The 22009-nt window shown below is 40.1% G+C and overlaps 1 protein-coding gene across 1 annotated transcript in view; it reads right to left on the reverse strand.

The window, feature by feature from the left end:
- The window catches only part of cog6 (component of oligomeric golgi complex 6), an 87948-nt gene that overhangs the window by 57599 nt on the left and 8340 nt on the right, over nt 1-22009 (reverse strand). Inside the window, exons 2-5 of the mRNA XM_057838469.1 lie at nt 20558-20701; nt 20396-20467; nt 20268-20326; nt 1370-1481 (exon numbers count right to left, since the gene is read on the reverse strand). Of these exons, the coding sequence (XP_057694452.1) occupies nt 1370-1481; nt 20268-20326; nt 20396-20467; nt 20558-20701 (387 nt within the window). The remainder of the gene's footprint in view (nt 1-1369; nt 1482-20267; nt 20327-20395; nt 20468-20557; nt 20702-22009) is intronic.

The following is a 22009-nucleotide window of genomic DNA, read 5'->3' on the forward strand; positions in this document are numbered from 1 at the left end:
ATATGTAATATAAATAGTATACTCAAGTGATATTACGGCTTTTTTCTAGTCATATTACCTAAAGTTAGGTAGTATAACGACATGAATCTTGTAGTATGATAACTTTAATCTCGTTATATTACGTAAAGTGGCGTAACATTACGACTCTTTCCTCATAATATTACGCACAATGACGTAACATTCCGACTTTTTTCTCATAATATTAAATAAAGTTAGGTAATACTATGACTTTAACCTCATAATATTGCAATTTGTTTCTAGTAATATTACAACTTTAATCTTGTTATATTATGTAAAGTGACGTCACATGAGATTTTCCTCGTAATATTATGTACAATGACGGAATACGACTTTTTTTATTGGTGTTATGTAAAAATACATAGTATTAGAATTTTAATCTTGTAATGTTACGACTTTAATCTCAAAGTACTACGTAAAGTGACGTAACATCACGACTCATAATATTATGTACCATGACGTAACATTACGACTTTTTTCTCGTAATATTATGTTAATTTACGTAGTATTATGTCTGCAATATTACATTAAGTGACGTAACATAATGACTGTAATGTTAATTTCAATGACTCATAATGACTTTTTTTCTCATCATATTACTACGTATGACTTTACTCTCTTAATATTACGTAAAGTGACGTAAAATTACGAGTCTTTCCTCGTAATATTACGAACAATTGAGCTGACATTACAACTTTTTCTCATACTATTACAGAAAGTAATAGTACGACTTTAATCTCATAGTATTGCGATTTCGATATATCACAATTTCTTTCTTGTAATTTTACAACGTATGACTATGTTCTCGGAATATTAGGATTTTAATCTCGTAAAAATTACGTGAAGTGACTTAACATTACAACTCTTTCTCATAATATTACGAACAATGACGTACCATTACAACTTTTCGCTTGTGCTATCACATGAAGTTAAGTAATACTACAACTTTAATCTTGTAATATTGCGACTTTTTTCCTTGTAAAATTACGTAGTTTACAACTTTAATCTCATAATATCGCAAATTTATTCTCGCAATATCACGACTTAAATCTGGTAATACCATGACTTAAATCTCGTAAATCACAATTTAAATCTCCTAATAGCACAATTTAAATCTTGTAATACTATGATTTAATCTCATAATTCAACGATTTTAGTGTAATAATATTACGACATTAAGTCTTGTAATATTACGACTTTAATCTCGTAATACTACAATTTGTACTAATTGTAGGACTTCTAGGATCTTGTAGTCCTATTTTTTTCCCGTTCTTTGGGTGGCCCTAATGCTATGTACAGATGGACTAGATTGGTCAAATGTGCAAGTGACTTAGTCAAAGACTGAGCGTACCTCTGTAATAGGTGCATCCCTGGCTCCTCGCAGCGTGCTCATCTCCTCACTGGTCAACTGGAACTTGGCGAGGAAGGCCCGAGCGACTTGAGCCCTCACTTCCAAACGATGGCTAAAATGGAACAATTTAGATAGTCCAGTTAACAATCAATTTCAAAATAGAAGCAGCTGTGATGCCACGCATCCAGCAGGTGGCAGTCTTACTAAGTGTGAAGCTCACAAGTCCCATAAATAAGAGAGGGCGCCACAAAGAAGGATTAAATAGGTGGTTATGGGACAGCAGGGGCATTGCCATCATTGTCTGTGTGGGGCGATAGTCGGCATGGCAACAAGCCAGGGTCAGAACAATGCTCCCTCTGCCCGTTTCCAACCCGGCTAGATCAGTAAATCAATGGCTGCTTTTGGAGTTCCAGAAGCTTTTCTGACCTTTAATTTCCTGATTTCCAATAACTTGAACCAAATACGAAATCACAGAATTAAAGGGCACCAAGGGTCAAACTTCATTACTTTTAAAATATGACCGAGTTCCAGGAATAGGATTCTTTTTTTTAATTGTGGCCTCCGTTTAAGTCACAATAAGTGCAAAATCCTCATCTGTTATCATGAAATTAGCATGAAAGAGAACAGAACACATTTCTCCGCAGCTCTATTAATTTACTGAGTTGATTAAAGGGACGTTTATACAACAACGGAAACCACGGGGAAAAAAATCACAAACACTAACACTTGAATTTCAGGTATGGCGGCACTGGCCACTCTCCCAATTTAAATGGATGAAAATAGCTTGTTTTCAGTTTACTAGTGGTTTTGTAGAATATCCTAGAATGATTTCCCGATAATTGTGGTATCGCCATATCGTGAGATCATCACCCTAGTTACCGTTGTCATATAAATGTCTCCTTAATCAACTCCAGTCAATGAGGTGTTGGGCTGCGTTCCCACTGAATCATAATTCCTCATGATACCAAGACATTTTGGACTAACTTGTCTAACATGGGTGTACACAGACCTCACAGCAGGGTGCAAATTCCCACAGACACACACCAAAATCTTCCTAGCCCTACCACAAACCCCTACTTTACTCCATTTTATTTTCCTGTATGGGACATAGCCTCACATCCCTTTTTTTCTTTCACCTCTCCACTAGGCATTTGTGCCGGTATGAGATTTTGACGGTACGATAACCGTGAGCAAAAATACCGTGGTTTCACGGTATCACGGTATTGCAATTATGGCTCCAAAACGTGTTATTTTAAGATGTATGGGTTAAAATAAAATAAATAAACATTTTTTCCATTAAACAGGATTTTTTAAATTTTTTAGAATATACTGTATTTGCAAATGGGAACATATTTAATCTTTATATATTTAAATAAAATTAGGATAAATAGAACTTACAGCCCAGGGGTGCCCAAGTCCGGTCCTCGAGAGCCCCTATCCAGCTTGTTTTCCATGTCTCCCTCCTTTAACACACCTGAATCATCAACCTTGCTCATCAACAAGCTTTGCAGGAGCCTGATAACGATCCTCATGGTTTGACAAAGGTGTGTTGGAGGAGTGAGACATGGAAAACAAGCTGGATACGGGCTCTCGAGGACCGGACTTGGGCACCCCTGTTATAGACTATACCCACAGCCACAGTTCAAGTTGCTCAAGATTAGAGCAAGAACAAAAATAATTGCTATAAAAAAGTAAAAACGCTTCTAAATAAAATAAAATATATATAAATACACACACACTCACCGGCCACTTTATTAGGTACACCATGCTAGTAACAGGTTGGACCCCCTTTTGCCTTCAAAACTGCCTCAATTCTTCATGGCATAGATTCAACAAGGTGCTGGAAGCATTCCTCCGAGAGTTTGGTCCATATTGACATGATGGCATCACACAGTTGGTGCAGATTTGTCGGCTGCACATCCATGATGCGAATCTCCAGTTCCACCACATCCCAAAGATGCTCTATTGGATTGAGATCTGGTGACTGTGGAGGCCATTTGAGTACAGTGAAGAGTGAACTCATTGTCATGTTCAAGAAACCAGTCTGAGATGATTTCAGCTTTATGACATGGCACTAGGCATGTGCCGGTATGAGATTTTGACGGTACGATAACCGTGAGCAAAAATACCGCGGTTTCACGGTATCACGGTATTGCAATTATAGCTCCAAAATTTTGAGATGTATGGGTTTAAAAAAAAATAATAATTTTAATCCATTGAACAGGATTTTTTCAAAACATATTTGCAAATTGGAACATGAATATAATGTGAAAATAAATAAATTAACAAAAAATAACAAATATTATATAAAATTAAAATAAATAGAACCTAGACTATACCCACAGCCACAGCTCAAGTTGCTCAATATTAGAGTAAGAACAAAATAATTGCTATAAAAAGTAAAAACACTTCTAAATAAAATTAAAAATATATACTGTATGACTTTTTTTTGAGGGGGGAAGCTCAAGTGAAGTTTCGCCATTTTCAGCCACTGTGTCAACTCTAGTCTACATGATGCCATGCCTTTGTGTTAAAAAGAACAAAGAATTCATAAGTTAATAAGTTAGTTAAAAATGTATAAGTTAGTTTTTTAAATTAGTTAAAATGTAAATATTGTTGAGGAAAGGTTTCATCTAAAAAAAAAAAAAAAGTGAGGAGTGAGACCTCTTCTATCAATTAGCGATCTTTGACGCGATTCTTTTTCTTTCCCCCCTGCATTCAAGCTTTTCTCTCACTCAGTGGCTGTGACACATAAAAGAAGCTGCTCTCCCAGTTTAGCCTAGGCTAACATTCGTCTTTGTAAGTTTTAGTTAGTTTGTATATTGAATTTGAAAGGAAAATGTGTGTTTTGTTTTTGGCGAACTTTTTAATGGAGCTACTGCTATCCTGTTGAACCTAATCACACGTGGAAAAATACAATTGTACAGCGTTTTAAATGTATTTATTTGTATATTTCACCACGATTTGAGAGCTCAATAGAAGAAAAGTACGCCTTGTGTTTGGAGGATTTGTTTTTGGGTTTGCTGGCTGTTTAGTGACACTCACGGCAACAAACGGGAAGGGGTGAGCGGTGCCGCACCAAGCCACTTCGGCTGCATTTTGGCACATGAAAAATAGCGAATACCGTACTAAGGTATGACGGAAAATTTTAGTGGTTTTGAAACCGCGACGTTTTCACACCACGGTAAACCGTGAAACCGGTAACCGGCACATGTCTACATGGCACATTATCCTGCTGAAAGTAGCCATCAGAAGTTGGGTACATTGTGGTCATAAAGGGATGGACAGGGTCAGCAACAATATTCAGGTAGGCTGTGGCGATGCTCAGTTGGTACCAAGGGGCCCAAAGAGTGCCAAGAAAATATTCTCCACACCATTACACCACCACCAGCAGCCTGAACCGTTGATACAAGGCAGGATGGATTATGGTTTCATATTGTTGATGCCAAATTCTGACCCTATCATACGAATGTCGCAGCAGGAATCGAGACTCATCAGACCAGGCTACGTTTTTCCAATCTTCTATTGTCCAATTTCGATGAGCTTGTGCAAACTGTAGCCTCAGTATCCTGTTCTTAGCTGAAAGGAGTGGCACCCGGCGTGGTCTTCTGCTGCTGTAGCCCATCTGCTGCAACGTTCGAAGTACTGTGCGTTCAGAGATGCTCTTCTGCCTACCTTGGTTGTAACGGGTGGTTATTTCAGTCACTGTTGCCTTTCTATCAGCTCGAACCAGTCTGGCCATTCTCCTCTGACCTATGGCATCAACAAGGCATTTCCGCCCACAAAACTGCCGCTCGCTGGATATTTTTTCTTTTTCGGACCATTCTCTGAAAACCCTAGAGATGGTCGTGCCTGAAAATCCCAGTAGATTAGCAGTTTCTGAAATACTCAGACCAGCCCTTCTGGCACCAACAACCATGCCACGTTCAAAGTCACTCAAATTACCTTTCTTCCCCATACTGATGCTCGATTTGAACTGCAGGAGATTGTCTTAAGCCATGTCTACATGCCTAAATGCACTGAGTTGCTGCCATGTGATTGGCTGATTAGAAATTAGGTGTTAACAAGCAGTCTGACAGGTGTACCTAATAAAGTGGCCGGTGAGTGTATATATATACACTGCATGACTTTTTTTTGGGGGGGGGGGGGGGGGCTCAAATGAAGTTTCGCCATTTTCAGCCACTGTGTCAACTCAAGTCTACATGATGTCATGCCTTTGTGTTAAAAAGAACATAAATAATTCATACATTAATAAGTTAGTTAAAAATGTATAAGGCGGAAAACCCTCAGGTGACTTGCAGTTCCACTCTGAGACCCCCAATTTGGCCAACTTTCAAAATTGTCCGATATGCATGTGTGATACATCATTGGAAAGCTTAAAATCTCATTTTCTGGGAGAAGAAACATTCTGAACAGGAGGGCATTTTTGAAAACAAAAAACAAAAAACATTTTAAACAGCAAAGCCCTATTTGGAGGTGAGCGCACACGCCCCAAAAATAACAGGAAGTGACCTGGAAAGGCCTCAAAATCAACAGGAAGTGACCCATAAATGCCCTAAGATGAACTCTTGGCAGCCATTTTTAGCGCTAGTCATCCAATCCATTTGAACAGAGTCAATTTGTTTTTACTTAATCACTAGTAGAGTACAAATCAGTTTAAACGTGAACATTCGTTCATTCGCTGCCAACCTCTCCCACTTCAAACGGATTAGACATCTAGTGCCATCAGCGGAAGCTAATGAGTTTTAAAAAATGATAACAATTATACTTCTTCCTCTGGCCAAGATGCACCTCCCTACCAATGATCACTAGTATACGTCCAATCCATTTAAAGGGAGGGGGTGGCAGCCAATAAGTTAAAAACCAACCTTTTTTTCCTCAACTTTCCTATATATTTCAGTGGCTGCCTAAAACTTGGCCCACTTGAAAAGGCTAGAGTGCCATTGCAGTTAGTTCGGCATGCGCCAGCAATCACAGGGCAAGCGGGCGATGGCTCTGATTAACAGTCAACTCAAGCGTGATGCCTTTTGTTTACACTGTGTTCCGGGCGGCTCTCCGGGGGATTTTCACCAACGAGGTCACACTACCAACATTTGCTTGGACTTCAAATAGGGGGGAAAAAAACGGTGGACGATTTTAAAGGGGGCGTTACCAAGCCGCTACTTTTTTCTTTCCTTTTGAACCCTACAGCTTTAAAGCAGAAATGTGAAGTCATTTCATAACATGGCAAATAGGGTCACAATTAAAGTAATTATACATTGTCCAACAAATAAAGCATGAAAAAAATAATTTATGTTGTATATTTGACAAAATAATCGCGTTTCCGAAGTTCGAGCCTGAAAGGGGACGCTCCATACATACGGCCGCCATACAAAGCCCTTCATCCAATGATTCTAACAGCGATATAAGCGATAGATCGAGCGCAAGGGAGGAGATCCAAGTTTTTGAAGAGTTGGAGGAAGAAGAGGAGGTTGGAATTTTATGTTGGACCTAACATGTATCACCCAGACGCTAATCAGGATGCAAACAATGTGCCTAGACTACCTGACATGGAATGGATACAAGACCCATCGAGATTGCAAGATTGGTAAGATATAGGCTGTTATTATTTTCATGATTTGAAGATGCAGGCATTTGCACATAATTTTATGTTTTTGTCTATCTGATGAAATTGTTAAAAAAAAAAAATAATCAGACCATGTTCATTTTGGCAGATCCGGCAGCTCTCGTGCATATAAAATAATAATATAAAAACGTTGGGGGGAAAGAAGGAGATGAGTCGTTGATGGCTTTCTCCACTTTATTGTGGTAACAATAAGAAAACAAAATAATAGCGGACTGCCGCCACATTCGACCACCAAGTTTTGCTTCTCGCTGATCTCCTCGCCTCCTACTACTCCAGCGTCTCTTAAATGGATCGTGCGTAGTGTCTTGTTATGAGCTTTTTGTTTACAAATGTATCGAACACACGACGTGCTGACAACTTTTTCTTTATTAACACATGGAGCTAACAGTACGAACACAGCTCGGGGCTCTCGGCAGGAAGTGGCGTCTAATGGCGTGAGGAAATGTAGTTTTTTCGCACAAGCGAACAGATTACAAAGCATCACTTCAGTGTTGTCTCGAGACTACATTTCCCATGATTCACTGCGTGACCTGTGCGCTCGCTGATTCGCTGCCAGACATTAAAACCAACACGCTTGTTGTTGTCACCTGTCAGCGGCTCTCGTTCGTAAAACACAAACTAGAAGGCTATCAAGCGATCACCATGAAAGAAACGCCGAACCGTACAAATGCAAACCAATGCTTGAAGCATGAAGGTGGAAATACATAATACAAATACAAATAAATATGCACAAACTCACCGGCGGTGTGTGTCTCTTACGGCAACGTGACCGTGAATTACCGCGACGCCGACCCGCTTATATGCACATCCACACCCCTTTCCCGACTGACAGTGGATTAACCCTTTCGGACAAGATGAGGATGAAGGTGACGCACAATTTAAACACGCTTAACCTAGCGAACGCAACAACAACTATAATCGGGGATTGCCACGAGTTAACTTTCGGCTAACGTCGCAAGCTTATACTGTTCATTCCAAAACAGTTGGCAGATTTGCTTTGACAAAGTCATCAGTCATCTATCCAAAAATCACACTTACTTTTTGGTAAATCCTTGATCATAAGCAGACCGGTTAAGGAAGCAGGCATCTTCGAAGTGTTTGCAGCAGAGAACACTACTCGATGATGGCGTGAAATTCATTCGCTTCGTGCGAACGAAAGATGTCCATTTACGTGCCCTGCTATCCTTTGGCCACTCATACAACTTTTCGTTTGAGTGAGAACAAAACATCGCCACACACCGCCGTGGCATCTTACCGAGAAACAATGCAACAAACCATACTGTTCTATGGCAGACTTCCCTTGCACTTCCCGCTGTGACGTAATTTCCGAAGATTGCTGAAGAAAAGCATTTTTGTTGTCAAGGGCGTTGCTATGGGTTAAACAAAGAATCTGGAAGGGTTGCGTTAAAAAAAAATAATGAAAATATTCTTATAATTGTTTAGCCATTGATATTATTTAAAAACATGGTTGGTCAACCTTGGTTCACATTTCCGCTTTAAAGGGAACCTCGGACTTCAAGACTTGTAGGCTCTAATATGCCACAATTGTTTTCTTTTACTAAAATATGTTGTTAGAAACACATAAAATATTGCCACTGATTTAAAAAAACATTTTTAAAAAGTATTTAGTACATGTTTTGACCTAAGGTGGACGCCATATTTCATGCGCGCAATGGACGCTCGGTGTGATGACGTAGTTGGCCTGCACTGGGAGAATAGCTGTGCTGAGCGTGGCAGCCCTCCTACTTCAAATTTGCCATTAGGGAATTACAGTGCAATTAATTGACTTATTGCGACAGGCTTAGATTTTGGTAGATATTTTTTTTGTTGTTGTTTTAACAGTGATCCTTTTTTAAACAATATATCAATTCTTGGTGGGAGATTATCGATAACCTTTTGGGCTACAAAGAATTGCAATATATCACCCTTTTGAAATATTTTCACACCCCTACTAAATAGAGTCTTGCTAACTGGAGTTGCGTCACAGAAAACCCAACAGGAAATATACCGAAAACAGAATTACCATAATTTAAGAAAATAAATTACGCATTTGTGCTATCAAATAGGGAAGAGGGGTGAGCCTTTGTGACATACAGTGTCTGGCACTCATGTTAAATATCCAAATATGCAATTTTGACAAGGCTACATCTGCATCTTATAATCTGGTACATCTTATATGTGCATTTTGTCTTAAATTTCATGAAATTTAGATTGTCAAGTCTGCTTTAGAGTGCAGAATTTACAGCTTTGGCTGAATGATGAATTGGACTAGGGCTGCAGCTATCGATTATTTTAGTAAATCGATTACTCTATCAACTAGATAGTTCGAATAAACGAGTAATTGGATTAGGAACATATAATGTTGATGTAAAACTGATGTAAGCTAAAATTGCACTTTCAAAAGAGCATTAAATGAAAATACAAAATAAAATTGCCAAGTGTTTTTTCAAACTATGCAGAATTGCACTTTCATTAAAAAAAATAATAATAAAATAAATGATTTTAAAATAAATGAGGATCTAATTACAACAAAAGAACAATTGGCTAACTTGCATAGTAATAGTCCGATAGCTTAAATGCCATAAAATCCTAACTTTATTCAAACATATTCCCACAAATAAATGGCTAAATATACCCATAAAAACTAAATTACAAATGCATTAAAAAAAACATATCAGCTCAAACAAAAACTTACCTTATGTTGGTCTTAACAGGAGCAGCTTGATTCAGCCATGTTAAATGAGTTACAGTATATCATTCACTGTTCCCACCAGAGGGCACTGTATCTACCCACAACAAAACTACAGTGGGGCAAATACGGTAAGTATTTAGTCAACCACCAATTGTGCAAGTTCTCCTAGTTGAAAAGATCAAAGAGGCCTGTAATTGTCAACATGGGTAAACCTTAACCATGATACAGACTGTGGAAAAAAAAAAAAAAAAAAAAAAAAACAGAAAATCACGTTGTTTGATTTTTAAAGAATTTATTTCCAGATTTGAGTGGAAAATACGTATTTGATCACCCAAAAACAAGCAAGATTTCTGGCTGTCAAAGAGGTCTAACTTCTTCCAACGAGGTCTAACGAGGCTCTACTCATTACCTTTATTAATGGCACCTGTTTTAACTCATATATCGGTATAAAAGACACCTGTCCACAACCTCAGTCAGTCACACGCCAAACTCAACTATGGCAAAGACCAAAGAGCTGTCGAATGACACCAGAGAGAAAATTTTAGACCTGCACCAGCCTGGGAAGACTGAATCTGCAATAGATAAAACGCTTGGTGTAAAGAAATCAACTGTAAGAGCAATGATTAGAAAACGGAAGACATACAAGACCACTGATAATTTACCTCGATCTGGGGCTCCATGCAAAATCTCACCCCGTGGCGTCAAAATGATAACAAGAACGGGGAGCAAAAATCCCAGAACCACACGGGGGGGACCTACAGAGTGCTGGGACCACAGTAACAAAGGCTACTATCAGTAACACAATGCGCCGCCAGGGACTCAAATCCTGCACTGCCAGACGTGTCCCCCTGCTAAAGAAAGTACACATCCAGGCCCCTCTGTGGTTTGCTAGAGAGCATTTGGATGATCCAGAAGAGGACTGCGAGAATGTGTTATGGTCAGATGAAAACAAAATAGAACTTCTTGGTAGAAACACAGGTTCTCTTGTTTGGAGGAAAAAGAATACTGAATTGCACCATACCCACTGTGAAGCATGGGGGTGGAAACATCATGCATTGGGGCTGTTTTTCTGCAAAGGGACCAGGATGACTGATTTGTGTAAAGGAAAGAATGAATGGGGCCATGTATCGAGAGATTTTGAGTGAAAATCTCCTTCCATCAGCAAGGGCATTGAAGATGAGACGTGGCTGGGTCTTTCAGCATGACAATGATCCCAAACACACAGCCGGGGCAACAAAGGAGTGACTTCGTAACAAGCATTTCAAGGTCCTGGAGTGGCCTAGCCAGTCTCCAGATCTCAACCCCATAGAAAATCTGTAGAGGGAGTTGATAGTCCGTGTTGCCCAACGACAGCCCCAAAACATCACTGCTCTAGAGGAGATCTGAATGGAAGAATGGGCCAAAATACCAGCAACAGTGTGTGAAAAGCTTGTGAAGAGTTACAGAAAACGTTTGGCCTCCGTTATTGCCAACAAAGGGTACATAACAAAGTATTGAGATGAACGTTTGGAACTGACCAAATACTTATTTTCCACCATAATTTGCAAATAAATTCTTTAAAAATCAAACAATGTGATTTTCTGTTTTTTTTTTCCCCCACAGTCTGTCTCTCATGGTTGAGGTTTACCCATGTTGACAATTACAGGTCTCTCTAATATTTTCAAGTGGGAGAACTTGCACAATTAGTGGTTGACTAAATACTTATTTGCCCCACTGAAAATGCAAACACTTTCAAAACAAACCAATACAACGTCAATCTAATTCAGGGGTTTTCAACCCAGTCCTCAAGGCACACTGTGGGTCCTGGTTTTTGTTCCAGCCGATCCAGCAGAGACAGTTGAACCAATGAGGCTTCTGCTAAAACAAGCCACACCTGACTGCAATCAACTGATTGCACTTGTAAAACACCAGATTGGGGAAAAAGTGTTGTCATCTTGTTTGGTAAGAATGAAATCCTGCACCCACAGTGTGCCTTAGTGGAATAGGTTGGGAACCCCTGATCTAATTAAACGAATACTCGAAGCAGCAAAATTTGATTCGAAGCTTTTTCCTAATCGAATTACTTGAGTTAATCGATTAATCGTTGCAGCACTTAATTGGACATCCATCCCTTTCAATGGCAGCTAACGAGTTAAAAGCATGATTCATTTTCTAGTAATTTCAGCTGCGGCCTCGCCGGCTCGGTGGTCGTGTCGGGACACGTTCCGCCTGACGACGTGTAATGTAAAAGAGCGGGCCAGGTGGCCGCTTTCGCTGACGTTGTCGTATTCCGACGAGGCGCGTGCCCCCGCGTGTAAGGATGACATGGAACGCCGGCGGGCAAAACACGGGTCAGGCAGTCCTCTCTCGGCTAGGCGCCGAACACCTTTGCTCGTGCAATCTGCCGCTTCTTTACGTTTCATTAGAGCTGACAAATGACACTGCACCGTCGCCTGATAAGATAGTGAACCGCCGGGGGGAGGCGGTCGGCATGAGTGGCGCGGCCCGCACTCTCCCCGGGCCAACTCAGATTGAGAGATTATCTGGCAAATCTGGCTATTATGCAGAGGAAAATGAAATAAGAAGGCAGCGGCTGCACAAGGGACAAAAATCACTAGCGACAAGGTCGAAGCCCATCCAGCACCACGCAGTCTGTGCCGCTTTATGAATGAAAATGTCTGGTCGTGAATAGCCCTGTCGCGCTAACAAATTTTAGTGAGCAATACATTGTCTCAAAAATTATTGCCGATATGAGATATAATAGTACAAAAAAAAAAAAAACCAACAACATTGAACCAATTTAATTTTAACTACCCATTCATCAAATCCAATAAATAAAACACACATATTATATTAAAGATGTATTTCTATTTAAATCACAATGCATAACATGTCATTTGAAAGCTATCCTAGTGAAGAATATGAAATAGGTGGGAAACCCAAAGCCATTTTTGTTCTCTGCTAATTACAGCCCATCAAAAGTGTTGATTTAATCCTAAATGACTGTCATCTTGGTCTGCAAAGTGCACATGTTAGCAAATTTGAAGCCGAATTATTCCATTTTAGGCCAATCTGTTTTTTTCATTATCGGTGTCAATTGAAAACTAGCTTAGTTTAGAATATGAAATAGGTGGAAACGCAAAGACCATTTTTTTGTTCTCTGCCAATTATAGCCCATCAAAAGCTTTTGGCCTGCAATGTGCACATTAGCAAATTTGAAGCCAAAGTATTCCATTTTTTTGCTAATCAGATTTTTCATATTTGGTGTCAATTGAAAGCTATCTTCAGGGCCGTTTACATGGTAACACCCCACAAATACTTTAGCCAGTTTGAAGCCAAATTATTAAACATTTTTTCCAATCAGATATTTTATAATAGGCGTCAATTGAAAGCTAGCTTAGTGTAGAATATGAAATAGGTGAGAAACCCAATGCCATTTTTGTCCTCAGCTAATTACAGCCCATTAAAAGTGTTGATTTTGATTCTAAATGACTATCATCTTCGTCTGCAAAGTGCGCATGTAAGCCAATTTGAAGCCAAATTCTTCAATTTTTTTGTCAGATTTTTCATAATAGGTGTCAATTGTAAGCTAGTTTAGTTTAGAATATGAAATAGGTGAGAAACCCAAGACCATTTTTGTTCCCTAGCAATTACAGCCCATCAAAAGTGTTGATTTTGATCCAAGCTGTCAATTTGGCCTGAAAAGTACGCATGTTAGCAAAGTAGACGCCAAATTATTCAATGTTTTTGCCAATCAGATAATTCATAATAGTTGTAATTCGAAAGCTAGCTTAGTGTAAAATATGAAATAAGTGAAAAACCCAACGCCATTTTTGTTCTCTGCCAATTACAGCCCATCTAGGAAAAGTGGCTTTTTAGACCAGGTTTTGGACTGGTTTGCTCCCAATATACATTCTTAATCTATTTCTTTTAACTGCTAGGTGGAGGAACTGGTTTGCTCAGTGGAAGGTTGACTCGCACTTGGTATGAGGGAATACAATGGACCAATGGGCAGTGTGGTCTCAAATTTTGACATTTTCACAAAGCATGCTGTCAAAATTAGAAGAATTTTGAACAGGAATTTGTTAAATTATTAGCTTACTAGCTTAGAGATATCCGTTTTGAATTTGCATTGATTTTGATCCAAAATGACTGTCAATTCGGCCTGCAAAGTGTGCATGTTAGCAAATTTGATGCTGAATTATCCAATTTTTTTCATAATAGTTGTCATTCGAAAGCTAGCTGACATTAGAGCAGGGGTAGCCAACTCCAGTCCTTGAGGGCCCCTATCCAGCTTGTTTTCCATGTTTCCCTACTATAAATCACCTGAATCAAATGATCAGCTCATGAGTGAGCTCTGCAGGAGCCTGATAACGATCCTGATTAGTTGAGTCAGGTGTGTTGGAGGAGGGAGACATTGAAAACAAGCTGGATCGAGGCCCTCGAGGACCGGAGTTGGCTATCCCTGCTTTAGAGTATGAAATATGTAAAAACCCAACACCATTTTTGTTCACTGCCAATTACATCCCATCAAAAGCATTGATTTTGTTCCTAAATGACTGTCTTCTTGGCCTTCAAAGTGCGCATGTTAGCAAATTTGAAGCCAAATTATTCAATTTTTTTGCCAATCAGATTTTTCATAATAGGTGTCATTTGAAAGCTAGCGTAGTGTACAATACGGAATAGGTGAGAAATCCAACGTCATTTTTGTTCTCTACCAATTAATGCCATCAAAAGAGTTGAATTGATGCAAAATGACATGCAGTGTGTGAACGTGACAGCGGAATAAAAATAACCTGAAAATGTACCAACCTACAATAAGGCTAAGGAAGGCAATAACAAAACAAACGTAGAAACTAGCAAACCAGAGAACACGTTCACTGCCAGCGGAACAAACCGAGGCCTTGCCGAGCTCTTAATGCGTGTTGTCAGTGAGTCTGGCGATGACAACAACGCGTCGGTGATGAGACGAGACGCGCGTATCAAGGCTGAGCGCGCCGGCGTCGCCGACGAGCAATATGAAGGCACTGTAATGAACGGCGTCGCACTCCTTATGCAAACAGGCAAAGAAATATTCATGAAAGTCATGAATCATTCATTCCTTGGACTCACCGCAAATAAAAGCTCTTATTGTCTTTGCTGGGAGTTTGCACTTTTCCCAACCATTTCGCGTATAATGTATTCACTTGCAGCTGTTTTCAGAGCAAAAAACTAACTTGACAGTTGACAGAAAATACAGAATGATAGCAGAGCATATTTTGGATGCAAGTCCGGGGGGAAAAAAAAAAAAAAAAAAAAAGTGACAGAAAAGGCTTAATTATGAATTAGATCCTAATTAGTCTTCCTTTCTTGGCCCCAGCCATGAAAAAAACTCCAGAAAGAAGATGATTTTAGACCCAGAATTAGCTGCAGATTTCTGCTAGCATGCTATCTATAGTCACGCTATTCTGTTGCCATATGTGAGCAGTCTGTCAAAATGTACTAGCTACCTAGCGCAGCACTAGAAAGCTAGATATGATCATCAACTCTGGGCGTGATGTCACAAACCACATTGCTGAAAAAACTGGGAGTTCCCTGATGCAGTAATTTGGGAGCAAAACAAAAGCAGCACGGTAGGAGTGCCAAATTTGAATTTCTATTGAAGTGATTTTCATTTTATTACATGCTTGCTAAACATTTCGTAACACCCTGAAGATTCACGGTTCTTCACTTTAAATGAGTTGGATGCTTAATACGGTCACTGGCGGTAAACGGTGCTAGGAGAGGCTGCATACAACAAGTGACTTTAAAACGATAACCTTTTCTATTTTGGACACAAATCCATCAAAAAAAAAGTTACAAAAAAATGCTTCATAATCAAATTATATCTTTTTTTTTTATCTTCCTTTCTCAGCTGCCTTGGCCCCGCCTTTTCAAAAATCTCCAAACAGATGATGTCACACCCAGAATGAGCTACAGGTTTTTGCTAGCATGCTATCCATAGTTGCGCCATTCTCTTGTTGCCATGTGAGCGGTCTGTCAACATGTGCTAGCTAGCGAAACACGCAGAAAGCTAGCATGCTAGATCCTAACTAGACTTCCTTTCTCAATTGCCTTGGCCCCGCCTACTCACAAATCTCCAAACATAAGATCAGGCATGAAAATGAGTCAGGGGTTAAAAAGGTGAGAAGGGTGTGGAGGAAATATGTTCCGGTACACTGTACAACTAGGGCTGTCCCAAACGACTGATGTTGTCCCAATTAGTCAGCAACTATTTTTACAATTAGTCGACTAATCTTTACTAAAGTACAAATAAACACGTAAATAACAACAATAAATCACAAATAACTGCCAATGTTTTATAGCAGGCTAAAGTAGGTTGTCTTTTTCCCCATTAGCCTCAATGTAGTAATGCTAATGTTTACAGTGCTAAATATACATGTTTTCTTACTTTGTATGTTTGAACTTTAATTCTACGGCGTGTTGATGACCAATAAACTTCTGTGAAAGGAACAAGTCTCATATGCCACCATAACGCACGTGTACACACACGCACGAATGTATGCACGCACGCGACGATAAAACGCAGCCTCATTTTTATTTACCGCAACTTCAATAAAACATGTCGTTAGTTAGTTAGATGGACTTACAAACTGGGTGACGGCGCTTTAGGTGTTCATTCATGGCCGACGTGCAGCCAAGCTTGGCATTGAAGAGACAAGAAAAGAGTTTACCCTCCTTTGTTTTTGTTGAAATAAGTCAATGTTTTGGCCACTCTGGTGCGCTTTTTTGGCTTTGTGCCGCATTCCCTGCTTGCATACCGAGCGTCCAACATTAAAAAAAATCTCACGAAACAACCGCCCTTACAAATTTTCTCCTCAGATCTCTAATTCACGTAGGTCACCCTTTTTTACTTCAAAACAGCGAATTTCGTCGAAATGTGACAGATTTTCATGCCTGTAGGATGATGTCACACCCGGTGGTGCTTCCCCTCATCCCTTCCCTAGTGGCATGGGGAAGAATGGGGCCACGGAGACCATCCTGGGTCACGGCGGGATGGCGGTGGCCCCTTTGCCAGAGCTGCAGGAGAGGAACGATTGGCCGCGCAGGCGCACCCACTGATTGGCTAAGGAGGTGCCGTGGCCCTGGGGCGGACCCCCGCGCAGCATTTCCACTTTCCTACAGGACTATCACACGTCTGATGGGATTCACGCATGACTGGGTGCAACTAGACACACTCAAGCAGTGAGATTGTCGGTGCCAGGATTAGTGATCAGGCAGCATAGAATAAGATGTCAACATATCCACACTCAAATGTGATTCACATAATAATAGGTTCCACGAGGAGTAGGAACCTCTTGGTACCTCACGATACAATACGATTTGCGATACAAAGCTCACGATAACGATGATCTGACGATATGGCGATACAACGATTATCGATACATTGGTCAGGAAATCATATTCTACAAACAACTAATAAACAGAAAAACAAGCTTCTGTTGTGAACTGGAATGAGTTTATCACTAGTAGACGTCCAATCCATTTGAAGTGGGAGGGCTTGAACGTCTATGGCTGTCAGTGGCAGCCAATGCCAGGCAATGAGGTAATTTTGGGCCATTTATGGTCATTTACCTGTTGATGTTCAGTTACTTCCTGTTGATTTGGGGGTATTTTATGGGTCACTTCCTGTTTATTTTGCGTTACAGAACAGGAAGTGACCTGGAAATCACCCAAATGAATAGGCAATGACTCAAACTCAACAGGAAATGACCTGTAAATGCCCTAAAATGAACCGCAAGTGACCTGTAAATTCCCTGAAAATCGGTCGGAATGACTGTGATTGCTCTGGTTTCGATTGAACAAACGTTCCCAGTCTAAATGGACTGGGCGTCGTGCACCGTCAATGCAGCCTTAGAGTTAACGGAGACACTATTATGGTGGAAGATTTTGGCAGCAACTTGTTGGTTCCTTTAATTTTTTTTTTCGACATTGACACCTTTTCAAAACGATATCTCGATTCTTGGCAGGAGCATATCGATAACCTTTTGGAATACAAAGTAACACAATATATCACCATTTCGATATTTTGTCACACCACTAGGTTCCAGACCTCACATTGCTGATTTGTGTGCGCTTCACCCTGACAAATCACATCTCTTTCTGACCCCCCCCTCCTCTTTCTCCTCAATCATCAGGGCCCCCACATAGTAGGGAAAAAATTGTCATCCTTTTTTTTTTGTTGATTTGTTTGGTTGTTTGTTAATCACCTGACCAAAAGAGCAGTCTTTAAATTACCAGTTGAAAATGTTGTGATGATTGACAGGTTAATACTCCAGGGTGTGCACATTCCAGGCTTCAAAATTCCATATTCATTAAAAATATAAAATGGCAAAAACAACTGGCTTTTATCCCCCATTTCTGCTGAAAAGGCTATAAACGACTGCTATAACCTTGCAGGGTCCTCGCTGGGGGTGGGCCTCATTTGCATGCACGGCTGTGACCTCAGTGCTCAGTGACCTTGACGGGAACGAGGCAGTGTTTTTGGCAACAAAGGCAGCGGTGACAACAGCTGTGATGTACCGCTGCCGCTGCCACCGCAGCAGCAACAATAGCAATTCCCCAGCTGAGTGCTTAACTAAAACCAAGAGGACAGGCATGACAGTCAAAGAGACAACCAGTGTTGTTTTGGCAGCCCTTTTCATTTTCGTCTTAGTCTTTTGGACGAAAATATTTATAAAATTTTAGTCATATTTTAGTCATTTCAAAATGCGTTCGTCTTTGTTCAGTTTTGTTGAAAAATCTCAAGATTTTTTTGTCTGTAAAAATGGTTTTAGTCCGAAAATAAAGGTTTTCAACAATTTCGAATTAACATTGACAGACAAGCACATATTGTAGCGTCTACAAGGATGACGACAACTTAGTGAGGGTTTTCCAGTAGTTTGATTTGCAACCGGAAGCATGGAGCACTACTACTGCAAGCCATAGCCAACGCTAACAGAATCAAAACAACTCAGCAACAGTTTAAGAGGCCACTTGCTTTGCTTAAAGACCAAATGTGAAGTAAGGTTGGCCAACCATGTTTTTGAATAATATCAATGGCTAAACAATTCTAAGCACATTTTCGTCATTTTTTTTTTTTTTTACGCAACTTCTCCAGATTCTTTGTTTAACCCATAGCAACGCCCTTGACAACGAAAATGCTTTTCTTCGACAATTTTCGGAAATGACGTCACACCGAGAACTGCGAGGGAAGTCCGCCATACACACAGTATTGTTGCATTGCTTCACGGGAAGATGCCACGGCGGTGTGTGGCGATGTATTGTTCTAAATCTAAAGAAAAGTTGTATGAGTGGCTGAAGGATAGCAGGGCACGTAAATGGACATCTTTTGTTCGCACTAAGCGAATGAATTTCACGCCATCATCGAGTCGTGTTCTCTGCTACAAAGACTTCGAAGATGCCTGCTTCCTCAACCGGTCTGCTTATATTTCAAGGATTTGCAAAAAAGTGTGATTTTTGGATAGATGACTGATGACTTTGTCAAAGCAGAGCTGCCAACTGTTGTGGAACAGTGCTTAATTTGTAAATCATAAGATGCCTGAACGCAAAGTACATATGACAGCGCAGGGATGATGGCACGTGGACAGGTCCCAGAACATATTGTAATAGCCCGAATAGGGAAACAGAAAGGAGAGGAGTGAATTATGGCTTCCTTCACTTTATTGTGGCAACAGTTAGATAACAAAAATAACAGCGGACTGCTGCAACATGTGACCACCAACTTCGCTCTCACGCCGCACTCTTCTCCTCACTTCCCGCTACGTCACCACTCTGCTGTCCAATGGCCCCTTGACGGGCCCGCACACAGTTACGGACGTTACATTATGCAGAAAGTGGTGCTGAAAACAAAACGCAAATGCCCACTTGCCATGCTGTGGGACTTCCTTTTTTTTTTCTTTTTTTTATATGCTTTTCTGACTCGTTTTGAACCATCTTCCTTCTTTTTGAAAAAAGACAGTAAATGCAATAGTCTTTTTGGCATGTTGAAATACCGTTTGATCCTGGCTGCTTGCTCCCAAGATGCCGCAAATTTCAAGTTTTTTTTTTTTTTTTTTAAATGTCAGGAATGTGATTTGTTGGTCCAGCTTCTCAGTGCACCAACAAATCTCCAACTCTTTCATATGTTGAGATTTAAAAGCTTTCCAATGATGTATCACACATGCATTTTGGCCAATTTTAAAAGCTGGCCAAATTGAGGGTCTCAGAGCGGAACTGCAAGTCACCTGAGGGTTTTCCGCAATATGACAATGTTGTGGCATTAGCAGTGCAATGACATTTAGTCTCGGAGACAGGTTTTTAGCTCATCATCATCTCATCATAGTCATGACAAAAAAATGCCGATCGATGAAATATTTCCGTTATCATCACCGTTAAATAAGCAACAATAGTTAGAAAGGAGGTGACCCAAAAATGCCCCAAAATTAACAGTAGGTGACCTACTGTACAGGAAATGACCGTTTTCTAGTTATTTACCAGCTAATGGCAGCAAATGAGTTAACGTTGAAACATTCAAACCCTCCTAAATGAAGACCTCCAAGACACTGAATGGCTGTACTCACTTTTCTCCTTGAAGCTTGTTAGTTTTCACGATCAAGTCTTGAGTTTGCTCTTTGGCGGCCTAAAAAACCAGAGTGTCAAAATGATCCATAATCAATGAAACGCTGATTACAATGCCAATTAACCGTACCTTTAACCTGCTGGTCATCTCTGAACAGCACGTGCTCATGGCCAGAACGTCCTCGTTTACGCTCTCCAGTTCCTTTTGTGGAAAACCATGGAAAAATTAAGCAAGTGTAAACTACATAGTTTGAAAAAAACTTATGTATAATCAAGTGAGTGTGTGTATTACGTCTATGACTTCTTTAAATATTCGCGCAAAGTCCTCGTTGATTGCCAGGCTTCTTCGCTCGATGTCGCCGCGCAGGTTCCTCCGCGTGCGAAGGCTGTTCTCGGTGAAGAACTCCGACAGGGCCGTCAGAGCCTCCAGCATCTCCTGCAATTTACCGTCGCTGCGATCAACCGTTGCTACGTTTACGTGCAGAAAATATTCTGGCTGAGGTCAATATTTGTTAGTGTCATATGACAACAAAATGATGATGTATCGTGTCCCTTTGTATCCGAATAGGTTATCGATATGCTACCGTATATTATTTGAAAACGATGCCACTATATCAAAAAGGTGATATATCGCAATACTTTGTAGCTCAAAATGTTATTGAGATGCTCCCACCAAGAATCGATATGGCGGGGAAAAAAGACTGAAAAAGCAGTTTCTGTCCTCGCACTCCTCTTTAAAATAAACTGCTGTATTTTAAGCCAAAAGACCTGTTGTGTTTAATAGAACAATATGTCTACATGCTGCCATAGCAGATTCATGGTGCATTAAGCCCCCGAACCATTTTTAATTTGTCCATTTTACCCTGAAAACCCCTGTTTACAGATGTCACCCAACCGCTTTTGTTTCAACCTAGCCATAAAAAGAAGAGAAGTAATTGTATTTATTCTTCAAAATGTCTGTCATTTTTAGCTTGGAATCATTAATTGATGTCTAATATTTCATTTAAAAAAAAGACTTTAAAAAATTATTCACTCGCATATTTGAAACTTTTAAACAAATTACGTCACAATGAAAAAATTGGCGTTTGTAAAAAAGTCACGGATATCTACAGTGGGGCAAATAAGTATTTAGTCAACCACTAATTGTGCAAGTTTTCCCACTTGAAAATATTAGAGAGGCCTGTAATTGTCAACATGGGTAAACCTCAACCATGAGAGACAGACTATGGGAAAAAAAACAGAAAATCACATTGTTTGATTTTTTAAAAATTCAGTTGCAAATCATGGTGGAAAATAAGCATTTGGTCAATAGCAAAAGTTTATCTCAATACTTTCTTATGTACCCTTTGTTGGCAATAACGGAGGCCAAACTTTTTCTGTAACTCTTCACAAGCTTTTCACACACTGTTGCTGGTATTTGGGCCCATTCCTCCATGCAGATCTCCTCTAGCAGGGATTCCCCTATATTCAACAGATTGTGGCGCACCGCCACACTAAAATGAAAGCCGCCACGCCTGGCAAATGAGATGTATTTTATTTATTTATTTAAATAAAAAAATTTTTTTAAGGCCGCTTCAAACTAGCGGCAGCCGAGTGGGAGGAGTTCAGCGGACACCTATTCATTGTGTATTGTAGCCTAATGTTCGTAACTATGCAGGCCCCCCCTTAAGAGACGCAAGGGCAACGAGTAGGAAGAATGGGAGAACGAGCGAGATAGCGAGAGATAGCGGTCGCATGTTGTAGC

The sequence above is a fragment of the Corythoichthys intestinalis genome, chromosome 6 (assembly GCF_030265065.1).
Source record: "Corythoichthys intestinalis isolate RoL2023-P3 chromosome 6, ASM3026506v1, whole genome shotgun sequence".
Lineage (NCBI taxonomy): Eukaryota > Metazoa > Chordata > Actinopteri > Syngnathiformes > Syngnathidae > Corythoichthys > Corythoichthys intestinalis.